General features: G+C 37.1%; 1 protein-coding gene across 6 annotated transcripts in view; it reads left to right on the plus strand.

Moving 5' to 3' along the window:
• Tnrc6a (trinucleotide repeat containing adaptor 6A) overlaps positions 1 to 24890 on the plus strand; it is a 180561-nt gene that overhangs the window by 111002 nt on the left and 44669 nt on the right. For 3 of the 6 annotated variants that reach the window (XR_009227793.1, XM_058582630.1, XM_058582631.1), the window contains exons 3-4: positions 2733 to 2823; positions 10903 to 10924. The exons of the other annotated variants lie outside the window; for them this stretch is intronic. Coding sequence is in view for 2 of the 3 variants with exons in the window: in XM_058582630.1 (XP_058438613.1) it covers positions 2733 to 2823; positions 10903 to 10924 (113 nt within the window). In the remaining variant the exon portion in view is untranslated. The remainder of the gene's footprint in view (positions 1 to 2732; positions 2824 to 10902; positions 10925 to 24890) is intronic. 6 annotated transcript variants of the gene reach the window in all.

Consider the following 24890-nt stretch of genomic DNA (forward strand, 5'->3'; position numbering starts at 1 on the left):
ATTACAGGTGTACATCACCATGCCCAGCCCTTTATTCCTTTTGATAGGTAGTATAAGTGTTATAATTAAATGTCTTAATCTCTACTGGCATTTAAATTCTGGAAGCAGATGTATTTGAGAACAACTGCTGCATTGATATATGTATTTTTCCACTTGATTTCCTCAGGTAGGGGATGTGGGGAAAGCATGGTTAATTGGCTCTGGGAACAGTGTTGAAGAACTGGATTTTGTTTCCTGTGCTTAAAATATCAGCTGCTATTGTATTTGCTTGAGAGGAAATGTGGCACGCCTTTTAAGTACCAAGAAGAATATTTGTGGCCAGGAAAACAGTTGCGAATCTCCTCAAAAAGTCTGTAAAATAAGGTTTGAGAAAGGAGAAAACATTCCAGATAGAGAACATCCCACAGAGTCAAATTACTGTGGCGCAGAAGTTCAGAAAAGGACCTGTCTCTAATTCACAGAACAGGAAGATTAAATGCTGAAGTGACGTCTTGACACAGAGGGCTAGACAGTCTTTTGGACACCACTGAGAATTAGTGAGGTCCTTTGCGTGCTTACTAGGAACTTTGTACTAAGTAGTGGTCCTTACCTAATCTTTATTTTTAAAACCATGAAATAGACATTTATGGTTATTTATCCCCAGTGTTGATAGGAGGAAACTGAGGCTGAAGAAGGTTAAGTACTTAGAGGTAACAATCAGCTTTGGCTCTTGAGTTCTTCGTTTGACCTAGTTGCCTTCACTGCTTTACTCTGCCCCAGTCACAGGTGGAGGCTGCCCCAGTCCTGGGCTGCCCCGGGATTGGGGCATGAATGAGTTTGTGCACTCTTACTGTCTCCCTCTCCCAGATCCCAGGAGTGAGTCACAGTACATTGGCATAAGTCTGTGTTACTATCCATTAACCACATGACAGATCCACTCATAACAAAATGACAAGGAATCTAGCAAGTTTTCCTGCTCTTCTTTCAACTTTTAGCTGCTGTTAGCAGCCACATGGCCAACTTCACTAAGCGTCATCTGTGGTGCATAATGCTACCCGTCTCCTCTCTCACTATTTATATTTCCTTTTAGTTTCTTCCATCAGAAAAGCCAACTTAATTTTGTTTGTGCTCGTTGCACGGCACCTGTAGCACCTCTTGCCGTTTCTTACGTACTTGCCTCTTTCTGATTTTATCTTCTGTTACACCCCCACTACCTTGTGCGTCCCAGCCTTGATGATGATTTTCATACCTCCAGGTGCCTAGTTCACATCCCGAACCTTTCTCATTGTCTGCCTGATATTTGTAGTGTCCCTTCTGGAAGCTTCCTTAGAATGGAGTTAAGTGGTGTGTATGTATGGGGGCAGAGCGGGGGGATATGGTTTTCTTCAAGTGTCTGGTGATTTTTGATTGTTGGTATTATGAATGGACTTCTTAAGTTCAAGAATTCAGGACAATTAATGTAGGTATCTGAAGTGAATTTCCTCTGCCTTTACATGGATTTCTTTTTTGTTGTTGTTTGTTTAATTTTTGAGACAGGGCCTCACTAAATTGCTGAGGCTGGCCTTGAAATTGGGATCCTCCTGTCTCAGCCTCCCACGGAGATTTCTTTACCCAGTGGATTCCTACCTTGAATGAGAGGGTTAATGCCAATCGAGCGCTGTGTGTGTGAAGAGTGCTGATTGGCAGGCTCCGGTTTGGGTGTCATGGAGCAGGTAGCAGTATCCTCCAATAAGAGGGCTTTGTTTTGAGACAACCAAACCCATTGCAGGAGCCCACCAGCCTCCGGGGGAATGTATTCTTCAGAGGGTTTCGTTGGCTGGATTTAAAAATGTTGCTACCTGTAGCCGTGGGGGCACAGGGGTCAGCAGTGGGGAGCGGGGGCATAGCCATGGCCTTTCTATTTCTTATGTGATCTTTTTGCCCCATCCCTCTTCTGATCTTGGAGCCTGTCTAGAGCTCCACCAAAAAGGGGGCAGGTTCATCTAAGACTTCTCGTGGGTTTGTCCTCGGATGTGGTTTTCTTTGCTCTTGTTCAGTCACCAGTTCTGAATAGGGTGATGACTTCTCCCCCTGAATCTCAGTGAGGTAAAGGAGGACACTAACACATTTGCCCAGTCTGTCATTTTGAAATCCTGAATGGAAGATTCTGTTCACAACTTTGAAGATTTGAATTCAGAAATTTAAACAAACATATACAGAGTCCATATTGATTATTTTCCAAGAATTGATAGAATAGTTTAAAATGTTTGTAGATTACAAAATTATTGTAATGCTGAAGTACGTGTCACCTGTTTGTGAATTATATATACTCTAAAGTATTTATAAACATGTTTAGAGCAAGGAAAGCCAAAGCTATTCCCAGATACCACGGCAGGAGAGGTCCCAGGTATCTCCATTAACTATTGATTGATGACCGGGGCCAGTAGCAAGGTAACTTACCTGATGTTGTTTACAATCTAGAATTGGAGGAAATTGCTTATTTCCCAGTGGAAAATTTGCTAATTTTAGATTGTGTTCCATGATGTAACATTATGATAAAAACTCTTGATTATGGAAAAAGGCTCTGTTATTAATTAAAGAAATGTGAATTGTACCTTATAGTTAGATTTAGGTGTTTTATTTCAGTGGATGATAAGAGAAAAAGAAAAATTTGCCATGCCTTTATTTCTAATAAGTGAAAATGAACCTGTATGCAACATTATTTTTATTTCTTAATATATTTTGGGAAAGTTAATTGCAACTGTGTGGTTCAGGGATTTAGTGCAAGAAGAAGAACAGTTGATGGAAGAAAAGAAAAAGAAAAAAGACGACAAGAAAAAGAAGGAAGCTGCTCAAAAGAAGGTAGTGTGTACACACTTCATGTTAAGCAGTTTATAGACGAAAAAGAAATCGATCTGATCTTTAAAAAGCATTTGATTTAATGTTTTAACTTCAATGAGATTAATCTTAATATTTAATGTCTTTGAATATGTATATAAAGTAGTTTGCTGAGTATGCAATTTAACGCATAGTTATTTTATCTTGCCAATAGGTTTTTAAAGGTAAGTATATTACATAGGTCTTTATATTTAGCTGTTTCTAGATATTTTTTAATACATAGTTTTATAAGTGGGAAGAGCATAGAGTTTTGTACCCATATAGAGAGAATTCAAAACTTCACTTTCCCACCTAGCACATGGATGTTGTGGCCTTAACTTTTATTTAACCTCTCTGGGCCTTAGTTTCCGTATGTTTTATAAAATAAGATTTGAATTTAATGAGATCATGGTGTATACACATAGTAGGAAATAAAGTAATACAAGAATACAGTACTTAAGGAAACAGACATAATAGGGAATGAAGTGTTGGTTTTTCTTTTGTATTTGGTACTTCAGCAGATTTTTTAAATTTGCAGTTTATATTAAGATACTTTAAAATAAGCCTAAAACATTATTTATTGCAAAAGAACTGTAGCCAGTAAAATCTAAGAAAATTATAACCAAAACAATAAAAGTTCAGGCAGAAATAAAAGACTATGTCTTTAATTATAAAATTATTTACAAGTTATTAATACTAATGGCTGATGATAGTTAATTAAATTCACGTATCTACCATATCAAGGTTCCAAATACTTTAGAAGATCCAGTGAAATTACTGTTCCATTTCTCTATTTTAATGAAAAATGATTTCTTTAATTTATAATATAAATCTCTTCCATGCTGGAAACTGAGTAGATACTGTAGCAACATACTCATTTCCACATTATTTAATAAAGGAAAAGCACAGGGTACAAGACTGTGGTAGACGAGGTGTTTATTTATGGGAAACTGTTGATTCACAGAGAGGTGGGTGTCTGACACCTGAAACGGGGCAAAGGGGTGGGAAAGTTTCGTAGAATAGAAATTAGTCTAGTGAATAAGGAGTGGAATAATAAGGGCCCTGAGCAGAGTAGACCAGAAGGGTCTGTAGCCACGTGTCACAGTGAAACAGACTGGATTTGGGGGTCCTTCTAAAATGGAGAGCAACTTCCTCGTGCTGAGCGTAAAGCTCCAGGGCGGCGCCCCAGCCCCGCTACTGCCCACCACAGGCCTGTTGAGAGTGGAGACTGCTCCTTCCACTTGGGTGGCATCTTTCCTTTCAACCCAGGAACCTGGTATAGTTCTTCTGAAATGATTCCCTCCCTTAGTAGATAAATCTGTTGCTGCAGTCATCAGAATTTTTGCCTGGTAAGACAATGTCAGTCAGGGTAGCAAACATGTAGAACAGTTGTCTTAAAGTAGCAGGCACTTTTAGATATATAGACTACGTTGTGATCTTTTTCCAAAACAAAACCAATATTAATTATTGGGGAGTTTTTCCATTCTCTAAAATGCACTGTACAGACTGGTACCCCCAAAGCAAATGGTGGCTTAGTCAAGCCCTAGATGGCTCACTCAAGCCCTAGATGGTGCCTAGATAGAGCTTGTTATCTCACACTGCCCAATACCACAAAAGGGTACTCAAGTCCAAAACCTCAAACAACAGAGATAAAATCTTCAGTGTGCACCTGCATAGACACCAACATGGCCCATCCGCCACACTCTAACCTTATTTCCTGACCAGTGAAGGATTTTATGCAGACAAGGCTTCAGTAGGAAGGATAGGGATAAGTTCTCTAGGATTTATTTATTTCCTGCAGCTGCTTGGAATTTTTTCCCTGAAATTTCAACTGCGTGTTTGACTAGTGGCAAGCATTTGAATCCTGAGCCTTATCTTCCTGAGAGATCACCGCCAACTTGAGATATGTTGCTTCAGGGCAAGATATTTGCTCCTGGTTGGAACTTGCCAAAACTGTTGGGGGTGAGACCAGGGAGAGTCACTAATACTGACATAGGAAGAGGTAGGGTATACTGCTTATTGCGCTAGAAATATTCAGAGTCAAATTGATAGGAAAACAGGCTCTATTCAAAGCCTGCTTTGAAGAAAGATAGAAGGAACTTTTCATTTCAAAAATTCTATCTTTGGAAGCTCTGAGGGGAACAAAGATTTTAAAGAGAAGCGGCAAAGTGAAACAGAAGATAGGAAATAGATCTATGCTGGTTTAGTTAGCCTGTGCTGGACAGGCCTGGGGAGAGTAAGTCTCCATTCTCAGCTTGCTTGATGCCCTGCAGGCCCTGCAGGTTACAGCCCTTCAGCCTTTAGGCCCAGCATGAGAAAGTTGTTCCTAATTTTAGAGGGTCCCCCAAATTCAGTCTGTTTCAAGAGGCTTGTTTATATGGGACAGTCTCTTCACAGTTTTATCAGTCTTTGCTTAGAACTTATGAAAAAGTTGTGTCCTCTGTAAGCCTAAGGTTGGGGGAAGGCTAATCAGACTCTTGTTCCATGTTTGAAGGTCATTTACCCGTGGGAACTTCTTAGATAATTAAGAGTTGATGGAGGATGCTTGACTGTGTTTCATATAAATTCAGTAGTTTGGCCAGCACATCCAAGCGTCTTAGTAGGCCTGGTTGGTTGTAGCACCTAACAATTTCAAGATTCAGCTAGTAAATCACAATGTATGTGAAAGAGCTAGAGAAGAGGTCTAAGGCATATCCAAGTGTATTTGTGTGGAATTTACCCAATTCATTGAAATTCCAAGAAAGGGAAAGGTCACTGGAATGGTTTATTAAAATATTATATTTTTGTGAATATAATGTTAAGTTGTAACATACATAAATAGTGGCTCTAATTGTTAAAAATTCATGTTTATATTCTTTCATAATCAAATTTATAAATCCTCAACTCAGTAAAAGTAGACCCTGTGTGTGCCCAGCATACATTTTTCTCTAGCACATGAATGGTGATTAGTGTGCCATTTGACTTCTCATTAAATCTGAAGTGACAACTTTTCAACACTTTTTCTAGTTCAACCCTGCCTTACTTCATGCCTCCAGTCTCTGAGCCCTACTGTGTCCTCCAGATCCGTCATCAGAGGCTTCAGAGACAGGAAATCTGTTTCACAATTTTTGTGTATCTTCAGTATCAGTAGTATTCCTGTGAATCCCATAGACACATATTGGTATCTACCCCACAACATAAAGGAAAGTTTAGTACCTAAAATCAATAAACGTTAAGTTCATTTACAGGTGTACTGTAAATATGACTATTCTCCAAATTTTAGAAAACCAGCTTACAACGAATTGGAATACAACTTGTTGATGACGTAAGGACACTGGTATTTCCATAGACTGCTACCAAATAGCTCTTTTAAAAAATGAGAAAAGAAACTCCCAAATTGACACACTTACAGCCCATGTGAACGATTGTGAGTCACAAGAGTTTTAAGACAAGCTAGTAGCAGCCAGCAGGTGTATGGAGACAGTTGTCAGACTGAGCCAGGTGGGCAGGTCCATTTACATAAGTGTTGGAACACAAACTCATTACAGTATAAACAGTCTGCCTGTTTTGTTTTTTGGTGTGTGTGTGTGTGTGTGTGTATATATATATATATATATATATATATATATCACATATACACATAGGCATACTTTCATTTCTGAAAAAGACTTTAGATGTTATCTGTCTAGTCTCACTTTCAATATAAGGAACCTAAAAATTAAGTGGCTGACCTTGATTTTATAATGGTGACAGAACCAGGAATAGAATGGAAGTCCTCTGATCTCTCCAGCTGGGGCTTTTTTTCAAAACCCAGTGCCATGGCTGTATTCTTCTGATGCAGAATATTATCCTAAACTTTAAAATTGGGAAATAATATATTACAATAATTTTTATAACATTATAAAATAGGCCCTTATACTATGAATAGAGAAAATACATAGATTTGACTATTCCTAATAGCCACTATTGGTCTTTTAAAAGAAGTTTAAATTCGTACCGTGGGTTATTTTCTATTTTATTTTATTATTATTTTTTTTTAAACTTATTTATTTTTAGTTCTCGGCGGACACAACATCTTTGTTGGTATGTGGTGCTGAGTATCGAACCTGGGCCGCACGCATGCCAGGCGAGCGCGCTACCGCTTGAGCCACATCCCCAGCCCAATTATTTTCTATTTTAAATGAAAACCAGGTAACACAACTTCTTTGATAAATAATTAGACACCTACAAGACTCACTACAGTATTTTTACCAGGAGAATTTTTCTTTTTTTGTTTATCACTTAAATATAAATTTGAATATTTGGTTTTTCTCTAAAGAGATTTTATTAACAATTGGATGATTTTTATTGTATTTCAGTCCTAATCTCTTAATTACTATAAAGATCAATGGTTGTATGACTTTGTTTTATAATTTCTTTATATTTGAAAAACCTTTTCCTAAAAAAAGTTATCCCGCACGTCTAAGAATTAGGGCTATTTTCTTATTTTCTGATTCTTAGACAGTAATCAGCTAGAACATGGGAATGCAGTTTTCATATTTTAGGGGCCAGGGATACAAGAACAGTAGCAGCAGGTTACTGTGCCTCTCCCTCCAAGTTCTGTCTTTAGAGAAAAATTCTTGGAGGGATCTTAAGGGAACTGTAATGTGGAAAAAGGAGGTTGAAAATAAGGTAATTACAAAGGGATAATTTAGTATAACCTTTACTTGAAGCATGTAATTGTAGTTCCTGGAAAGCACATAATGGTTGAGGGCTGGGGGAAGCAACAGTGCAAATTGGGATCTTTTAGTGTCAGAATGTTTCACCATTCATGGGTTTTTTTGTTGTTACTGTGTTAAGATCCAAAGGGATTTTTATAGGCTTTATTGACTAATGTGGACCTAAAGTCAGGTTTAAATGAGACTTAGGTTTTAGAAAACCTCATTCCCCTTTTGGGAGGGGGGTCAATTAAGCAGTCTAATAAGTACCTTTTCTTGGTAACCTTGGTGATGACATGACCAGGCTAGAGCTGTGCACTCACTTGGGGCAGTTAAATGCTCTCTTACAGTCCTGCCCCTGATTCCACATTACTCTTTTTTTCTCTCTCATTTTTAAAAACTCATTTTATTCATTAGACCTGCGTCCTTGACTGGGTGCTGTCTGCTAAATCACAGGAAAGCTTGCTCATCAGTAATTATCCCATCCAGTATATGTGAATTGAACTAGATTAATTCTTTATTCCTAGGCTGTAATACCTCATACTGCTGAGACTTTGTAAAGGATTAGAAAAATGGGAAGACAAGAGCGGGGGACTGGTAATGATTGTAGGGTCAGTTTATTCCAAATGCAGGAGGAAAGACTGAGCCTAAGAAGGGGCAGGTAGGGCCGATGACAGAAGGAGCAGCTTCTAGCAGATGTTTTCTGTAGGCAAGGCGCTGTCTGAGTCGCATCCCTTCAGCCTCGAGGCAACTCTTGAGGTGGGCCGTTTTGCCCTTGTTGTGTGTATGAGGAAAACAAGTTTTAGAGAACTTAACTGACTTGACTAAGGTCACATAGTATAAAGCAGTAGAGCCAGGTTTCAAAGCCAGGCAATCTGGCTTCAGACATAGGCTCTTAACGACTGAAGTATGTTTAGGATTGGGGAGATGGGAAAGCAGTGCAGAGCTTGTCAGAGCACCCAGCCACTTGTCTGATGCTACCTTTAATGAATCGGGGCAGTTGTGATAATTGATTATGGAATCAGCTCAGATTTTCTTAAGAAAAAAATATTAAAAATGGAAATCACAGTTGCTTATAGGTTTGCCAGAACCTTTTAACTTTCTTGTGCAGGAAGATCTACAATGATGCCTCCCATTTAAATAATATGTAGTGTTTTGTTTTCCAAAAAAAACCTTTCATACTTTATTGTTTAACCCTCACAGTAGCCCTGAAAGGTATTGTGACAGGACAATTATTTTCTCCATTGGAGGGACTAGGAAACTGAGACCCAGAGGTTTAAATGACAAGGTCATTTTAAAACAAAATGAAGATATTTTAACATTTTCTGGAACCCCAAAGAGCCAAAATACCACCAAAGAGATATTTTATATTCTTTTAAAAATATTAAATTTTAGGGGGCTGGGGACATAGCTCAGTTGGAAGAGTGCTTCAGCCTTACATGCACAAGGCCCTGGGTTCGATCCTAGCACTGCAAAAAAAAAAAAAAAATCTAAATATTAGAAATCCGGTATGCATTTGGCATGTCTCAATTTAGACTAGCCACATTTCAGTGGTCAATAGCCACATGTGACTGGTGGTTAGTTTTGAACAGTGCAGAAAATTGCTATTAAATTCACTGAGCCCATTCGGGAAAATTCCCATTTTAATAGATCATCCCACAAAAATTTACTTCATAGAAGTAGAGCTCTTATCAGTTCCCTTTCCCCTAATCAGGTGCTGTTGGTTTCTATTACTTACATTCCTTGTTTATATTAAGCCACTGTCCGAGGGACATCTCTTCAGTGCCATTCTCCATAGATGAGAGGCTATTACAAGAGGCTGACCATTGTTCTGGTGGCAACATTGAAGAGTTTTTCCAAAGGAGTTGCTGGCACATGACTTTTATGTTGTGAGACTTAGAGGAGCATCACTGTATGTCTTGGACTTTAACAATGTGGTCATGGTTTTTATGTCCTGCAATTTAGTTTCCTTTGGAAGAGACTAGTTTAGGTTTTTTTGTTTGTTTGTTTTTTAAGTTTTTGACATTCAATACAATTTTTATACTAATTCTTTAGCTTCAGAAAATTATGTATCATATTATTTGACATGATACTTCTAATACTTAAAAGTGTTCTTACTAAATTCTAAGAATATTTGTTTTTTCCTATTGTCAGGTTTTAAAGAATGACTTTTCCCAGAAATAAATCAAGTGTTGTCAAGCTAGTTGACTGATCTTTTGAAATTGTCCTCTCATCAGTTTTTTTCCTTTTAATGTTTATTCATAGATCAAAAGATGGGCCTCCATTATTTTATGAATCTGTGATGTTTTAAAACTTCATAAAGCACTTCAGTGTCTAGGGTCAGCCCCCAGGGAAAGATTAATATTTAATGTGGCTTCAATATTAGAATAATTATTACAGTTTTTACCATATATATATCAATAATGATATTAATTAAAATGGAATTTTTGGTAATTTAATAATTTAATATGACTAAGCAAAATGAATTGCCATGCCCCATGACTAGCTTGTCTTCATTTAGAAATCATTTCTGGCTATCGAGTTACCAATTACTCAGTCTTTCCTCATCTGCCTGCCTGTTCTTGTGTCTCCTATACAGTTGGTCTTACGAAAAGGTTGATTTTTGCCTGGGACCCTCTGTCTACAGTTCTGGAGGCTCTTGGAAGTTTGGGCTAGGCACCCAGAGGCAACCTGCTCTCCCTCCTTAGTCCTGGTGTAGGAGCAGGGTTAGAAAGTAGTGAGAGCAGAGTTCATGTCAGTTCAGCTTCTGATCACAGTAATTTTAGTGAATTGTCAGATGTGTCAGAAGTGACATTAGTTTTTGAAGATTTTCCCACTCACAAATAACTTAAAAGTTGACTGTGTTTAACTGTAATTGTAACTTACCCTGCAGGAATTAAATTTATTACTAGTTTGGCCAAAGTGATTATATGCAGCTTTTCTTAAAACTTAATTTGTCTTTTATCATTTGTAACAAATTTTGAAGCCATTTAAACATGCAGAGGTCTATTAAATCCATTATGTGAGAAGGTGAAAATTACATAAAAATCATTTTTAAACAAAATGATGAGGAAAGTGCAGCTCCCATTTTAAAAATTAAATATGGTAATACAATGTTGTCTATGCTTTATGTGTAAAGAAATGTTACTTTTTTTTTCCTTTTTTTTTTTTTTTAAATGAACATAGTATCAGGGACAATGGGGCACATCTATGGGAAAAGCATGCTTTCTTTGCATATCTTTTCCCGTGCAATTCATCTAAGTGACAAATTCCTTTTTTAAATAAAAGTGTATATGTTTTATATAACTAATATATGAGCATTTTATCATAACAATCCATTTCTTTCAGTTTCATATTTACATTGTTTTTTGTTTGTTTGTTTTTATTTTAGGCCACTGAACAAAAAATCAAAGGTACGTTTAAAGCTATTTTTTTATTCTCCCCCCTGACCCCCACTAAAGCAAGATTGTTGATATGCATTTTTATTCACCTCCAGGATGGGAGAGAAGAGTGAAAAAAACAGGGGTGGGAACAGACTTCTTCAGTGACTTTACTGTGGAGTCATCCTTTGGGTTTTATGCTTTATCGTGGTGTATATTACCACTTTTAGAATGTACTACCATTTAAGCTGTCTCTTAGATGAACACTGCTTTCGAACATACTCCCTTGTTCTGGGTCTTTGGCCACATGTAGTTTTCCTTAAGTCTTCCATCTAAAGGTCTTTGGGATGGAGCTACCTCTAGGATCCCACTCCATCCCTTGGGGTTCTGCCTGCTTTATTCCTTGTTCTCTGTTATAATGTTGCCCCCTACTCCTTCTAGAAGACACAGTAGTGACATTCATCTCTACATTAACACAATAATATTGCTAACCTTATGGTCGTTGAACCAGGTCCAGCAGCACCCAGTACACCCTAAGCAGAAGACATGAGGGTGAGAAGGAAACAGGAGCCTAATTCCTCAGACCCTGAATCAGGAGTCCTCCACCCTCCCAGAAGCTGACTGCTTGGTGATGAAAGGTGTAAGGCTCACAGAGACTGAACTTGTTAGACCTCAGTGTTATCAATTGTCATCTTTAGCTGTATCAGAAATGTGGTCTCTGCATTTCATTAGTATATTCATTCACAGTATTGCCTGTCTTTATTTGAGGTCAACATTAGTTAAGGTAATATTTATTGGGTGCAATTGTATAAGAGTGAATAAAAACAAATGTAGCTTATACTTTACTGGAGAAAGGGTACAGTGTACAGTCATAGTTAAGTGTATAATATGATTTGGCTGAAGAATCAAGTTATCCAGAAGCACAGAGTAGTGATAATTAACCTAACACAAGGGTTAAAGCAGATCTCCTTGAGATTAGGAATCTCATAATATGAACTGGCTAGTCACAATAAAATGACAAAGGGATCAGCATCATTCAGACGACTGAGAAAAAAATACTATGATGTTATATGCAGTGGTAGTACTCCTGGAGAATTAACTACCTAGCAGGTAGTCAGGAGAGTTGAGGGTGAAGAGACAGATAGGGGTCAGGTTGAAGAAGGCCTCGAACACCGTTTATATTGTGTTAGCTTTTTGTCAGTGTAATAAAATACCAACTTAAAGGAGGAAAGAGTTACCTTGCCTTATGGTTTCAGTCCATGGTTAGCTGCTCTGATGCACTGTTGGGCAGGACATCGTGATGGAAGGGTGTGACAGAGGAAAGATGCTCAACTCTGGCAACCAAGAAACAGAGTTGGGTTGGGGAGAGGGAGGAGACGTGCGAGGATGAGGGGATCAGGGACAAGATAGACTTCACATGTGTACTTCCAGTGACCTACTTCCTAATTGGGCCCCACCTCCAAATAGCCTGTTCACCTGTCAGTAGGTAAGGATTTAAAAGAGAGAGCTGAGAGAAGAAATGCATTCTGGGCAGAAGAGGGAGGTGGAAAAGACCATGCAGTTTGAGTCTCTAACATAGAGGTATCCAGGGCAGTGACAGCACGTAGGCCTGGAGGTGGCAGGGATCCATGGGCTTGATGCTGCTCAAGGAGCAGAGAACCAGCAGAGGTGTTTGCATCGAGAGTGTCATGATCATAAGCTGTTCTTTAGGAATGTCTTTGTCAGTAGTTCCCAGTTTCACCAATAGAAATAAGAACAGAGAGGGAAGACTAGGAATAGAGAGGGCAGTGTGGGCTTGAACTGGGATCTTGGCAGTGGGAGTAAAAGGTGGATGAGAGATGTGTGAAGTGTGACTGACAGAATTGGCAGCTGTTGACATCAGGAGAGGAATTACAGCTGAGACTGCAACTTTGAATCCAGATGTTTAAAGGATAGAGAATACAGGGAGGAACGTTGCCAAATTAATTTTTCTAAAATTCCACTTTCCTCAGCCCATCTGCCCGTTTTGGAATATTAATTTGTCCTTAGTTTTTCCTGCTTCAAGACCAAACCGCCCTTCATGGCTTTAAGGGCTTCTTTTGATCTGAACTCCTGTGGTCTAAACCTGTTTCTCTACCACTCCTTTGTACTTTTCAGAGTATTTTTAATCTCCTTGATGTTTATTCTTGTTTTCTTTTTGATTCAGTTTCTCAAGCAAGGATGTCTTCATCATGCCTTTTAGGTTTTCTGAACCTCTAAGTTCATCTCCTGATGGGTCACTCCACCCACCGTTGATCTTTCCCTCTCCAGTTTCTTAGGGTCTTATGACACATCTTAAATTGGGCACTTGACTGTATCCTATCTTAGACTGTTGGCTGACCCATGTATATCTGTTTCTCCAGCATAATTTTTGAGTAGCTACTGTTTATATCTTTCCAAATATAAAGCATCCTTTTACATCCTTACATAAAATCTGAACAATATTCAGGTCTTCTTGTTTTTAGATTCTCCACAACTCTGAGAATGTTGGGCTGAGTATATGAAGTCACTTGCAAATTCATCATGTTGTTTTGCTCCCTTCATAATTAGTCACTTTTTTTTTAATTCATAAAAATGTGTTGTTTTATTTTTGTGCTGTGTTTGTGTCTATGTGATGTCCATGGGTTTTGGCCCACACAGTGCTGCTGTTTTTGATATGAATACTACAGTCAAGCAAGATAACAGATTCATCATCCCACATAGTTGTCTGTATATATTTTTGGTGTTAAGAGAACCTGAAATTATGTTTTAGCAAATTTCCAGCGTATATGATAAGATTGTTAGCACTGGTCCCTGGACTGTACGATAGCTGCACGCTCGTTTATCCAAGGAACCGCAGCTTCGTGCCCTCGGCTTGCATCTCCCCGTGCCCCCGTCCTGCCCATGGTCACACCTGTTCTGCTCTCGATTCTAAATGTCCTTCAGGTCCATCCCTGTTGTCGCAAATAGCAAGATCTTTTTTTAATGGTGAAAAAGATTCCGCTGTATGAGTATGCCACAGTTTCTCTTAATTGTCAACAGACCCCAGGTTGCTCCCTACTGTGGCTCCTGGGAGAAATGCTGCAGTGAGCTGGGAGCACAGGTGCTTCCATAAGGTGCTGGTTCACTTCACTTTCTTTGGTGGATGTCCAGAAGAGGGACTCCTAGGTCAGAGGGTGGTTCTATTTTTTATTTTTATTTATTTATTCAAGGGTGGTACTTGGGATTTAACCCAGAAACACTTTACCACTGAACTGGATCCTAAACTCTTCATTTTTTAAGACAGGGTCGAAGTTGCTGTGACTGGCCTTGAACTTGTGATCCTGCCGTCTGTGCCTCCTGAATTGCTGGGATTACTAGTGTGTACCACTGCACCTGGCTGTTTTTTAATTTTTTGAGAGCCAGTTAGATCTTAAGTTTCTTAGTGACAAAGCCTGGTCACCTCAGACTCTGAGATGCTCCTCCCTGCAGAGCACCCATAACCTGATGTTACACAGGTGGGAGGGTCTCCTGTTAGAACTGGGGTTTAGTTCAGTGTTTTTGTCTACTGTCTGCATAGTAGAAATCATGTTGTTTGTGTTGTAGGCTGGTATTCAGTGATATTAGTTAGACTAGGGTTTGATCCCTAATATACCGTGATAGTACTTTGACTTTATGAGATAATTTAAAGACAAACTTGTATTGCTTATTTTTTTTTTTAAATGGAAGCAGAGGTTATGACTAACTAGGGCTTTACTAATAACAGATGTTTTTCTTCCTGTAGAAGTTGTCTTTGAGGTATGAAACAAATAATATTTATAGCCCTATAGTAACATGATGGGGGGAAATATCCTTCTACTTCCATGGGAAATAGTCAGTGAAATTATTATTTTTAGGTACATCAAAGTCACCATTTTCCTTTCCTCTTAATTAAGAAAAGACAATACATAGATTTATACATGTAAATCTAGATTTGTGTACTGAATAAGGTTGTGGAAAATGCTGAGGATTCCTTTTAGCTTTAGACAAAAATCTTTGTTTCTAGCAAATGTACATGGTTTTGCTTATAATACTACTAGATTTAAAATTGGTAGAAATGAAAGATTTCATACTTCAGCTGTCTGGGTTAAGACTGAGCAAGACAAAGCAGCAGGAAGTAAAAAGAGAAAGACAAAGTAGTTAAGTCGTAAACTGTTCATAACTTTCTCCTTAGGGTTAGGGACTAAGGGTAAAGAGCCCACGGTAATTAGAAATCTGTGGGAGTCTGAGGAATTGTGTCCTGGGCTGAGATGCTACATTGGCAATCATTAGGTCTTCCCTTGTTTCAAAGAAAACAAATTGGGAGTCTTCTGGTTCCAATTTTAGTAGAGAATCCAGGATGGATTAGCAAGAGTTAGAAGTAGCCTTTTCAGTTACAATCAATTTTACAAATCCTTTAGGCTAGGACAAAATACTAAACCATAATTTGTTTATCTGTGTTTGGTTTGTATTTTTGTATTCTTTTAATTCTAATGAAAGTATGGTCTATCTCTCAAAATGAGAAAAAGTATGCCACGGGAGTCTTTTCCCAGTGTAGTAACCATAGGAGAATGTATTTGATGAAACACAGCCTAGAGACAGCAGATTTGGCTGGAGACATAAGACACTGAATCAACCACTAAAGATAATCCTGGAATTTTAACACAAACAAGTTATAATTGTTAGAAGTCCAGGCTTCTGAGTTAGATAGACTTGAGTTTGTTACCTTTTCAGTGCTTATTTCTGTGTCTTGGGCAAGTTCCTTAACTTTTAAATTCAGTTTGTCTCTCTTAAAAGGAGATGATTCAGACCATCTAAATGTTTGGGGAATGAAATGACATCTAGAAAAAATAAATCATAGACCTGGAGTGTGTAATAGATATCTCATTTTTATATATACTGATAGAAATTCTTGAATTGCTGCTTTCAGGCAGCAGCATTTGGGGTAAAATCTACAGCTAAGGCTGGCCCAGTGGAAAATGAACAACACATAGACCTTGGTTGCATTCTGTCCCACTATCTTTTCCTTTAATAACTCATTGAGCATGCATTCATGTTTCAGTCTTAATAATATCAGTTTTAATGGCTGTGAAGTAATTTCCCTGTTTTTAGGGAATTTGTTTGGGGGTCAGATTGGTTTTAGATTTAGTTCTGATTGCCAGATGTTTGTGCCTGGGCAGGCATCTTCTGAGCCTTAGTTGCCTGTCTATAAAAGGTTAATGTTTTAAATGCATAGAATTATGGTGAGGATGAAGAGATAAGGGATCTAACGCCTGGCACTTAGCAGATTTAATCCCCCTGTGGAGCTGCCGGGTCCTTGCTGTCTCACAGCTCTCTGTGCAGCATGCTCTCAGTTTCTCCAGCCACTTCAGGGTTCCCTCCCACCCAAATAGGATTTGCTTTTTCCTCCCATTAAAGTAGAGGGCAGGGTGGGTTGTGGCTCAGTGGTAGAGTGCTTGTCCGGCATGTGTGAGGCACTGGGTTCAACCCTCAGCACCGCATATAAATAAACAAACAAAATGAAGTAGAATGAACCTGGGAAGGGTGAACCACAGTGCAGCGTCTCCGCCTTGGTACAAGGAATACATCTTAGCATGAGAACAGGGTGGAATATCTCTATGAATCTGGTAGAGCAAAACTGGTGTTTTATCTGGTGTTTGTTCACTATTTACATGAGCTCATCGTATAATCTCATTAATGTTTCATGTAGTGTTTTTGATGCAAGAATTTTCAGCATTATAGACTATCATATGTCTGAAATCGTTTCGAGGATGAGGTATCAGGTAGGATATCTGTATTTTGCCCAGTGCCAGGCCCTATAGGGAATACATTCACAGAAGTTGCAAATACATGTTCAAAAGGAAGAAAGGAGAATTGTGTAACTTATCCTTATAGCTTGGTCTCTAGTTCTAAACTTCAGTGACTGTGTTGAGTGCTTTCCTAAGTTAGGGCTGATATTCTTAAACAGTATAGAGCTCTTCCCTTTGGTTTAGGGAAAGTGAGGTGACAAATGTGAGGGAAGAGAATGGATCCCTTTCATTTGTTCCAAAAGACAAATGTTTTCCAAAAGTTTGCATTTTAATTTGGAATACACACACATTTGAAAATATAAAATATATATCTCTTCACAGAATAATTGTATTTTGTCAATCTTGCCAATTTTTTTAGGTGTAGATGGACACAACACAGTGCCTTTATTTTTTTATGTGGTGCTGAGGATCGAACCCTGGTCCCGCCCATGCTAGGCGAGTGCTCTACCACTGAGCCACAATCCCAGCCCAGTCTTGCCAATTTTTAAATTTTTATTTTCTAAACTCATTTGATGAGAGTAAAATCCCACCATTTATGCAGATGTAGAAAATACTTTTGACTCTGATGTTTATTTTCTGAAAGCGTTTTTAGACAGTGTTTCAAATTTTATTTTTATATAGAATATTTATAATTTTTTGTTTTAATTAGTTATACATGACAGTAGAATGCATTTATGCATTGATATAGAATATTTTTTATAATTAAAAAAATAACCACTTGTTTTCTTCCTTCCTCCCTCCCTTCCTTCCTTCCTTCCTTCCTTCCTTTTGAACCCAAAGGCATTTAACCACTGAGCCACATTTCCAGTGCTTTTTATTCTCGCTTAATCGCGTCGGGCCTCAATAATTTGCTGAGGTTTTGTAGAACTCAAAACCCTCCTGCTTCACTCTCCTGAGCTGCTGGGATTATAGACATGCTTACCTAGCACCATCCTGTATTTCTTAAATAATTCAGATCTTCAGTGATTTAAGATAATTCCTTTATTATCTCTAACTTTGGGACTTTCCTTTGAATTAAAAAAATATTTCTGTTTGAGGCTTTTTGGGGGGTGGGGGGGATACCAAGGATTGAACTCAGGGGCACTCGACCACTGAGTCACATCCCCAGCCTAATTTTGCATTTTATTTAGAGACAGAGTCTCACTGAGTTGCTTAGTGTCTCCCTTTTTGCTGAGGCTGGCTTTGAACTCTTGATCTGCTATCTCAACCTCCCCAGCTGCTGGGATTACAGGCATATGCACCTGTCCCAGCTCTGAGATTTTTATGGTGTTCTGCTACTAACTTCTAGCTGAATTTTTCGGTGCTATCTTTTTTTTTATTTACTTATTCACTTTTTTATTTACTTTCTTTTGAGTCTCAAACGGAAGCCAGAGCTTTCTAGATGTTGCTACGTTATCTTCTAGGACACTTTTCCAAAGTTTCTTAGACGATGAAACCCCCATGTGATATTTGCTTTAAAAATAGATTCAGATTAGCAAATCTTTGTTTGTCTCACTTTTCTGAATCTTAGATTTGGATAAGATTCAATGAGTAGATTAAAAACAGGTTTTAGAGGTACCATATTATAAACATTGTGGGTGTCCTCCATCTCTAAAAGAAGATCGTATACTTTGGAACAGATACAACTTGCTCATTTTGCTGAAGAGGAAAATTCACTAATACAGTGGTTTCATCCTGAGTTACACTAATGAAGAAACTCAGGGTGACCTTTTTTTTTTTAACACAATACCTTTATTTCATTTATTTATTTTTATATTGTGTTGAGGATCGAACCCAGGGTCTCGCACATGCGAGGCCAGTGCTCTACCACTGAGCCACAACCCCAGCCCCTAAGGGAGATCTTGAGTGATCTACACCTGGAGAATTGTATCAAGACAGATTCGATATTTCTCTTTGTGTTGGTAATTCAAGTGGGGTGTGGGGGGATTTGGATAGGGTGATAAGAGTCCCTTGAGGGAGCAGAACCGGTGTTTTCCTAAAACACAGAAAAATGTATACATCATATTTTTGTAGAGTTTGTGAGGTGAATTAAAACTAAGTGAATGCAATTTTATATTTATTTTTACTTTTGATATCTAATTTTGAACTGATTGTTCTATGCTATCTTGCTGTTTGGTATTTTTCCTCAAAACTTTTCGACAGAAATAAGATTTCCTTGTGCCTATATTTAAAAGTTCGTTACATTTCATATAAGTTTTTAAAACTTATTTTTCAAAGAGCCATTCAATTCAAACTACTTACTAAGAATTAAGGGGAGTTAGTGGATTGTCAGGCATTTAGTGTTTTTCCAGATTTTCTGTTGGTGACTTAAAATTATAGCCATTTATCCTCAGTAAAAATTTTAGTATTGCATCTTAAGCTGTATCAGCTTAAAAACCAGATTGCCCTCTGGAGCCTTAAGCATTCCAGAACTGACTAGAGTTAATATGTGCCAGGGAGTGTATATAAGTCACTCAGTATGCTTACGAATGAGCAAGAAGATGATTTTTATAGTAGTATATTGTTTGCGTTTAAATAAATTTTATTTACAAACTGATCTTAATTAAATAAAACTGCTTTTTGCATTGTTCAACAAGCTGGTGCTTTTCCCTCTGACTCTCCTTAAAATAGAAGGAGATGGAATTCAAGTTATTGGGCCTCAAATACCGGAGAAATAGAGCAGTACAATGACACTGTGCTTTTCCTGCATTTCCTACTGAAAGCTGCAGAGTGGGAAAGAAACAGAAGTTGGAAACACCTTTCTTTGGAATGTCTTACCATAGAGAATTTTCTAATCTACTTTGAAGTTCTCATCAGGTTTCTGTCTTGAAAATCTGTGCCCCAGTAAGATAGTGTTGCTGCTGTTCATCAGAAAGCTGTAAGAATCGTTCTCACCCAAACTTGTCTGCTCTTCCTCTGTCATTAGACAGCTTTTTAAATGTGCACATTATTGAAAGCTACCTTATTATTTTAGTGGAGCAGCTAGAATAATTGATTTGGAAGTTTAGAATTAAAGAATGAACTATCAATCACATTTAGAAATACTAACAGAGAAGACAGAAAGATGTGATGATGTTGCCTGATACACGGTTAAACTTGAAATATGCTAATTTGTTGCATGTTAACTTTTCTTGTGTCTACAAGGATTTTATTTTGAGGCTCTTAAAAGTATAAAACAATAAAGATTTTAAAGAATGTTTGTAGATGACATTTATAAAAATATAATTAGAATAATTGTACTTTAAGAATTTTTTAAGCATCACGCCTGTGGCGTTTAGCCTAGTTATTTAACAGGTAGAAATTTTGTCCTTTAATTTTTTAAAATATTTATTTATTTTTTTTTTAGTTGTAGTTGGACTCAATACCTTTATTTGCTTTTATGTGGTGCTGAGGATCGAACCCAGGCTTCGCACATGCTAGGCAAGCGCTCTTCTGCTGAGCCACAACCGCAGCCCTATAATTTTTGAATATCTAAATTTCTAATTATTAGTGAATGTTTTTTTTTTTTTTTAAATATTTATTTTTTAGTTGTAGTTGGACACAATACCTTTATTTGCTTTTATGTGGTGCTGAGGATCGAACCCAGGGCCTCGTGCTTGCTAGTCGAGCACACTACCACTGAGCCACAACGCCAGCCCTAGTGAATGGTTTTAGTATACTTTTTATTTGGTTGATAATGCCTAATTTCATTTGCTGAGAAGACAAAATTTTTTCTAAACATAATAAAAGAGAAATACTTAGGAAAATTCTAAATAGTTGATTTTAGGTGAGAGTAACATTTTCTTAAGAGCTTTCATGCCAGTTTGTCTTCAGAGACTAACCTGATTGTTTTTATTTTCCAGACAGTGACTCAAATTGAGATTAGAAATAGTACTTCTATTAAATTTAAAGTTTGCCAAAAGAAGTACTTAAAGGTACTGTATGTTCTGTAGATATATAGATATAAACATCTTCAGCTGGTAGTCTTAACTTTTTCAGTTCTTTCAATAATTGAAATTCAAATCTGCATGTAGTTTTTATTTTCTGAAATCAACTTAAGGCTTTATTCTGTTAAAGTAATCATGTGTTAAAATGGTATTTTGTATATTACGCCCATCTTTTCATTCAGTAGTTTCGAAGATTTACAGTGTAGCCAATGTGAAAATGAAGGGTTTTTTTTTTGTTGTTGTTGTTGTTGTTTTCTTTTAATGTTAGGAATTGAATTCACGTATGCTCTACCACTGAGGTACATCTCTAGCCCTTTTTATTATTAATTTTGAGACAGGGTCTCCCTAAGTTGCTGGTGCTGGCTTCAAACTTACCATCCTCCTACCTCAGGCTCCCTCTTGGGATTACGGGTATGAGCCACTACACCCAGCTTGAAAGCTATTATATAAACCTTAAATTGTTGAAAAATAGCAATAATGTATAGCTTAAGGTATCATCAAAGCATGATTTCAAGAGTTATTTCAAAGCTTAAAGAAGTAAATATTGGTTAAAAAGTGTTTTTACAGATTTAACACTTGGTATGTTTAGAATTGGATATTGTCTTATATATGTATTCTTGATTTTTCATTTTAATATAAGACAATTGCTATGTATTTTTTCAATTAATGGACTGTATATATTAGAATAATTTTAGGTTTACAGACATTTTAACAAAATATTGGAAAACTCATAAAGTAGTAAAATTTAGCAAAAGTTAATAATTTAATTGTAGAATAGGGTTATTTTGTTGTTTCATACAGGTCCTGAAGTTGAAGAAATGTTGGTTTAAATTCTTTGAGTAGTTTGTTTTTAAATTTCTGGGCCAACTCAAATTTTGCCCAGCTCCTTTAAACTGTGAAATAAGTGAGTTGTGACATAGCATAACAAAAAAAGTAAAAATTTAACTTTTTACTGGTATGTGTGTTTTTTACTTGAATGAAATTCCTTTAAAATATTTTTCTGTTGTGTTTAGACAATGGAATGTTAGGACTACTTAGAATGTCCTTCCATATTGGCTGAGCTTATCTGGTACCGCACATGCTGGCGCTAGATTTTCTGTGGAGCAGAGATTTATTTACAGCTACTGACTCATTCAGCAGTCTGCTGACCAGTCGCTGTCACCATCCTCTTCCTTTTGGTCATTCTTGTGCCCGTCTTCTTTCCTAGCTCTCCGTGTTCCACCTCTTGAAGGTTGGTGCTCCACAGGGTGCCTCCTCAGTACTGCTCTCCACTGCTCTCCGCACGTGCTGACAGTTCTGCATTGCGGAATCTTGTGCACTTGCTGTGTTTGGTGGTACTAGGGATGCCAGTGGTGAAGTGGAGGAGAAATAAGGAACCAGCACTTTACAGTGCATATCTACTGTGGTGTAAGGGATTCCTAAAGGTGTTCCCCCCCACCCTCCTCTTTCTGTGTATGTCTGCCTGCCTAACACCTCCCGCACCCCCCAAAGTCATCCAGCCCAGTGCCTCTTAGAAGGATAAATCTTGGAGGACCTTTTCAGTGTCTTATAGTGTAAAACCTTCTATTCTTCTGTGAGCCTATTTTGGTAAATTACATTTTGTAGACCAGGGACTAGAAAACTACAGCCACACCTGGTTTTGTATATGAAATTTGATTGGAACGCAGTCGCATTTGTTTATTAATCTGTTGTTCATTGCTGCTTTTGTGCTAAGATGGCAGAATGGAGTAGTTGTGACAGAGACTGTGTGGTCCACAAAGCCTAAAATATTTGTTTACTGTCTTATTTTATGCATAAAGCTTAGCTGGATTTTCTGCTTTATTTGTATAAATTGTACACAGTATTTCTTGTCTTTCCATGATGTCTAGATTTGAAATTTTGCCTTCCTGTTTCATTCCTAGTACTATTTTATCTCTTAATATTTTTTGTTCCGATTGCTTGGGATTACTAAAATTTCATTTGACTTACTGGTAAAATGTTACCTTGGTATCCATGTGTTTTACTGTGCTCTGTACCAATTTAAATATGTAAAGAAAGATACATGGGTCTTAAAACTACTCTAGTAAAAAGTAAATTTAAAAGTATATTGTATTGACCGAAAAGATTTTCTGGTCCTTATGAGAACTTTCATAAATCCATTTTTCTATGCTAATTAATCAGTTTAGGTTTCCTGCCTCTTCAGGAAAATCATTGTCTGCTGTGTAGCTTTTCAGACTTATAGCAGATAATGAGTTGAACATAAGGAAATTTCTTAATTTCAGATTTTTTTTATCATTTTTATTTAAAAATGTTAACTATTTTCCATATAACCATGCCTCGGGCTTATAGGTTCATCTTTAAAGCACCTGATTTCTGTTTTCATCTTTACTGATTCCTTCTTTCTTCTTCTTTACTTCACTTTCTACCTTCTTGAGTTAGATGCTTTATCGTTTTTTGTCTGTTGGAAATAATTAGGCTATGAATTTTTCTCTGGGCATTGATTTAGCTGTATTTAGTGTTTTACTGTTATTTTTTTAATAATCCCGTGGTTTTCATATTTATTTTATTTTCAACTCAGATTTATTTAAGGCAGTTTTATTTGCAAATTTTGTTATTTCTGATGACATTGTATTGCAATCCAGAAACTTTACCTGTATTTTTATTCTCTTGCATTATATTGATGTTTTCTTTAGTACTGTGTGTGTGTGTAATTTTTTATGATTTTCATGTGTGCTTGTCAAAAAGATATTATACTAACTGCTGTCGAGGTACATGGTTTTACTGTTTTCTCTTTTTTTGTCTCCATTTGATTTACATATTTCGATACTTTGATAAGTTCTTAATTGCTCATTTTTTTACTTATTCCTTTTGTTAATATAAAATGTATCTTTTATAATGCTTTTCTCCTTGGAATTTTCTCTTGTCTGATGTTAATTCTGTTTTCATTTAGCTTTTTTTTAGCATTTCTTGGTGGTATATATTTCTCTGTGCTTCCCGCCCCACTTCCTGCATTATTTTAAAAGTACTTTTTGCAAAGTATTTGCTTTAAGTATGTTTCTCTTTTCTTAACCCCATTAAAGAAATTTTGTCTTTTACCAAATGACTTTAACTCCTTTATGTTTATTGTGACTTAGGTATTTTGAAGCTAATTCTTAACATCTTTTGTATTTTGAATTAACCACAATTTTGAATTTTTTAAATTCCATTTTCTTTGTCTATTGAATGAAAAGTTTCTGATTTTTCATTTTTTCTCCTACTAATGATTTAGTTGCTTACTGTTATAATTAAAAAATTAACTGTGCAAAATATAATAGCTAGAATTATTCACTGTTTATATGTTACCCAGTGACTCTATCCCCTATCTTTATCTACTTTTAGCTTCTCCTTTATCCATAACTATTATATCCCATTTTATATCTGGGATTCTACTTCAGAATATGTAGTTAAAATTTAGGACCAGTAGTTACACTGTCTTAATTTCTTTGCTGGTTTTAGTGAGTTTTTCTGGACTCAGGAATGAGTCCCTTTCTCAGCCTAGTTTTCCATATGGTACTTTACTGCTGAAAAGGGCAGCGTTTATTTGAGTTTGAGGTGGGGATGGGGTGGCTGAGTGACAGATGTAGGTATTGCTCTGAGTTCCTGGTCACTTTGGATTTCGTGTTAGGGTTCTTATACATGCCTTCACAGTGCTAGCAAATAGTCTGTCTTCTCATTCCTAGAATATTTAAAGATCATTTTCTTGTTGCCTTCTTTCCTGAGTACCACATTTTGGGGAGTATAAAATTATTGTCACAATGTTTTTTGCTTTTGTTTTAAAGAATGCTTCATTCTCTCAGTAATAAATGTCAAACAAGGCTGTGTTGCAGTAGTAGCTAACTGTACCACCTTCAACTTACATGTAACTGCCTGGAACCAGGCCAGATCCACTGCTAAGCATGTAAAGCCTGAGTCAGCTTTTATGTTTCCCATGATTTCATAGTTGCATATACTTCATCTTTCTTTCCTTTTGAGGCACTTTAGAATATTCTAATGCCTTATTCTTTTTAAAAAATATTTATTTAGTATCTTTACACAGTATCTTTATTTATTTTCATGTGGCGCTGAGGATCTGTCCCAGTGCCTCACACATAAGAGTCAAGCACTTTACCACTGCACTAAAGCTCCAGCCCCTAGTGCCTTATTCTTATTAAATGTGTTTTTGATAACTAATATTTGCTTATTACCATGTGTGAGATACAAAGGAGAATATGAGTCATTGCATATTGCATATATTGGGAACATTAAATTGTCTGGGTGACAATTTCCATACAC

This window comes from Marmota monax, unplaced genomic scaffold (genome assembly GCF_021218885.2).
Source record: "Marmota monax isolate L192 unplaced genomic scaffold, Marmota_monax_Labrador192_F-V1.1 WCK01_AAM20220418_F8-fsc00086, whole genome shotgun sequence".
Taxonomy (NCBI): domain Eukaryota; kingdom Metazoa; phylum Chordata; class Mammalia; order Rodentia; family Sciuridae; genus Marmota; species Marmota monax.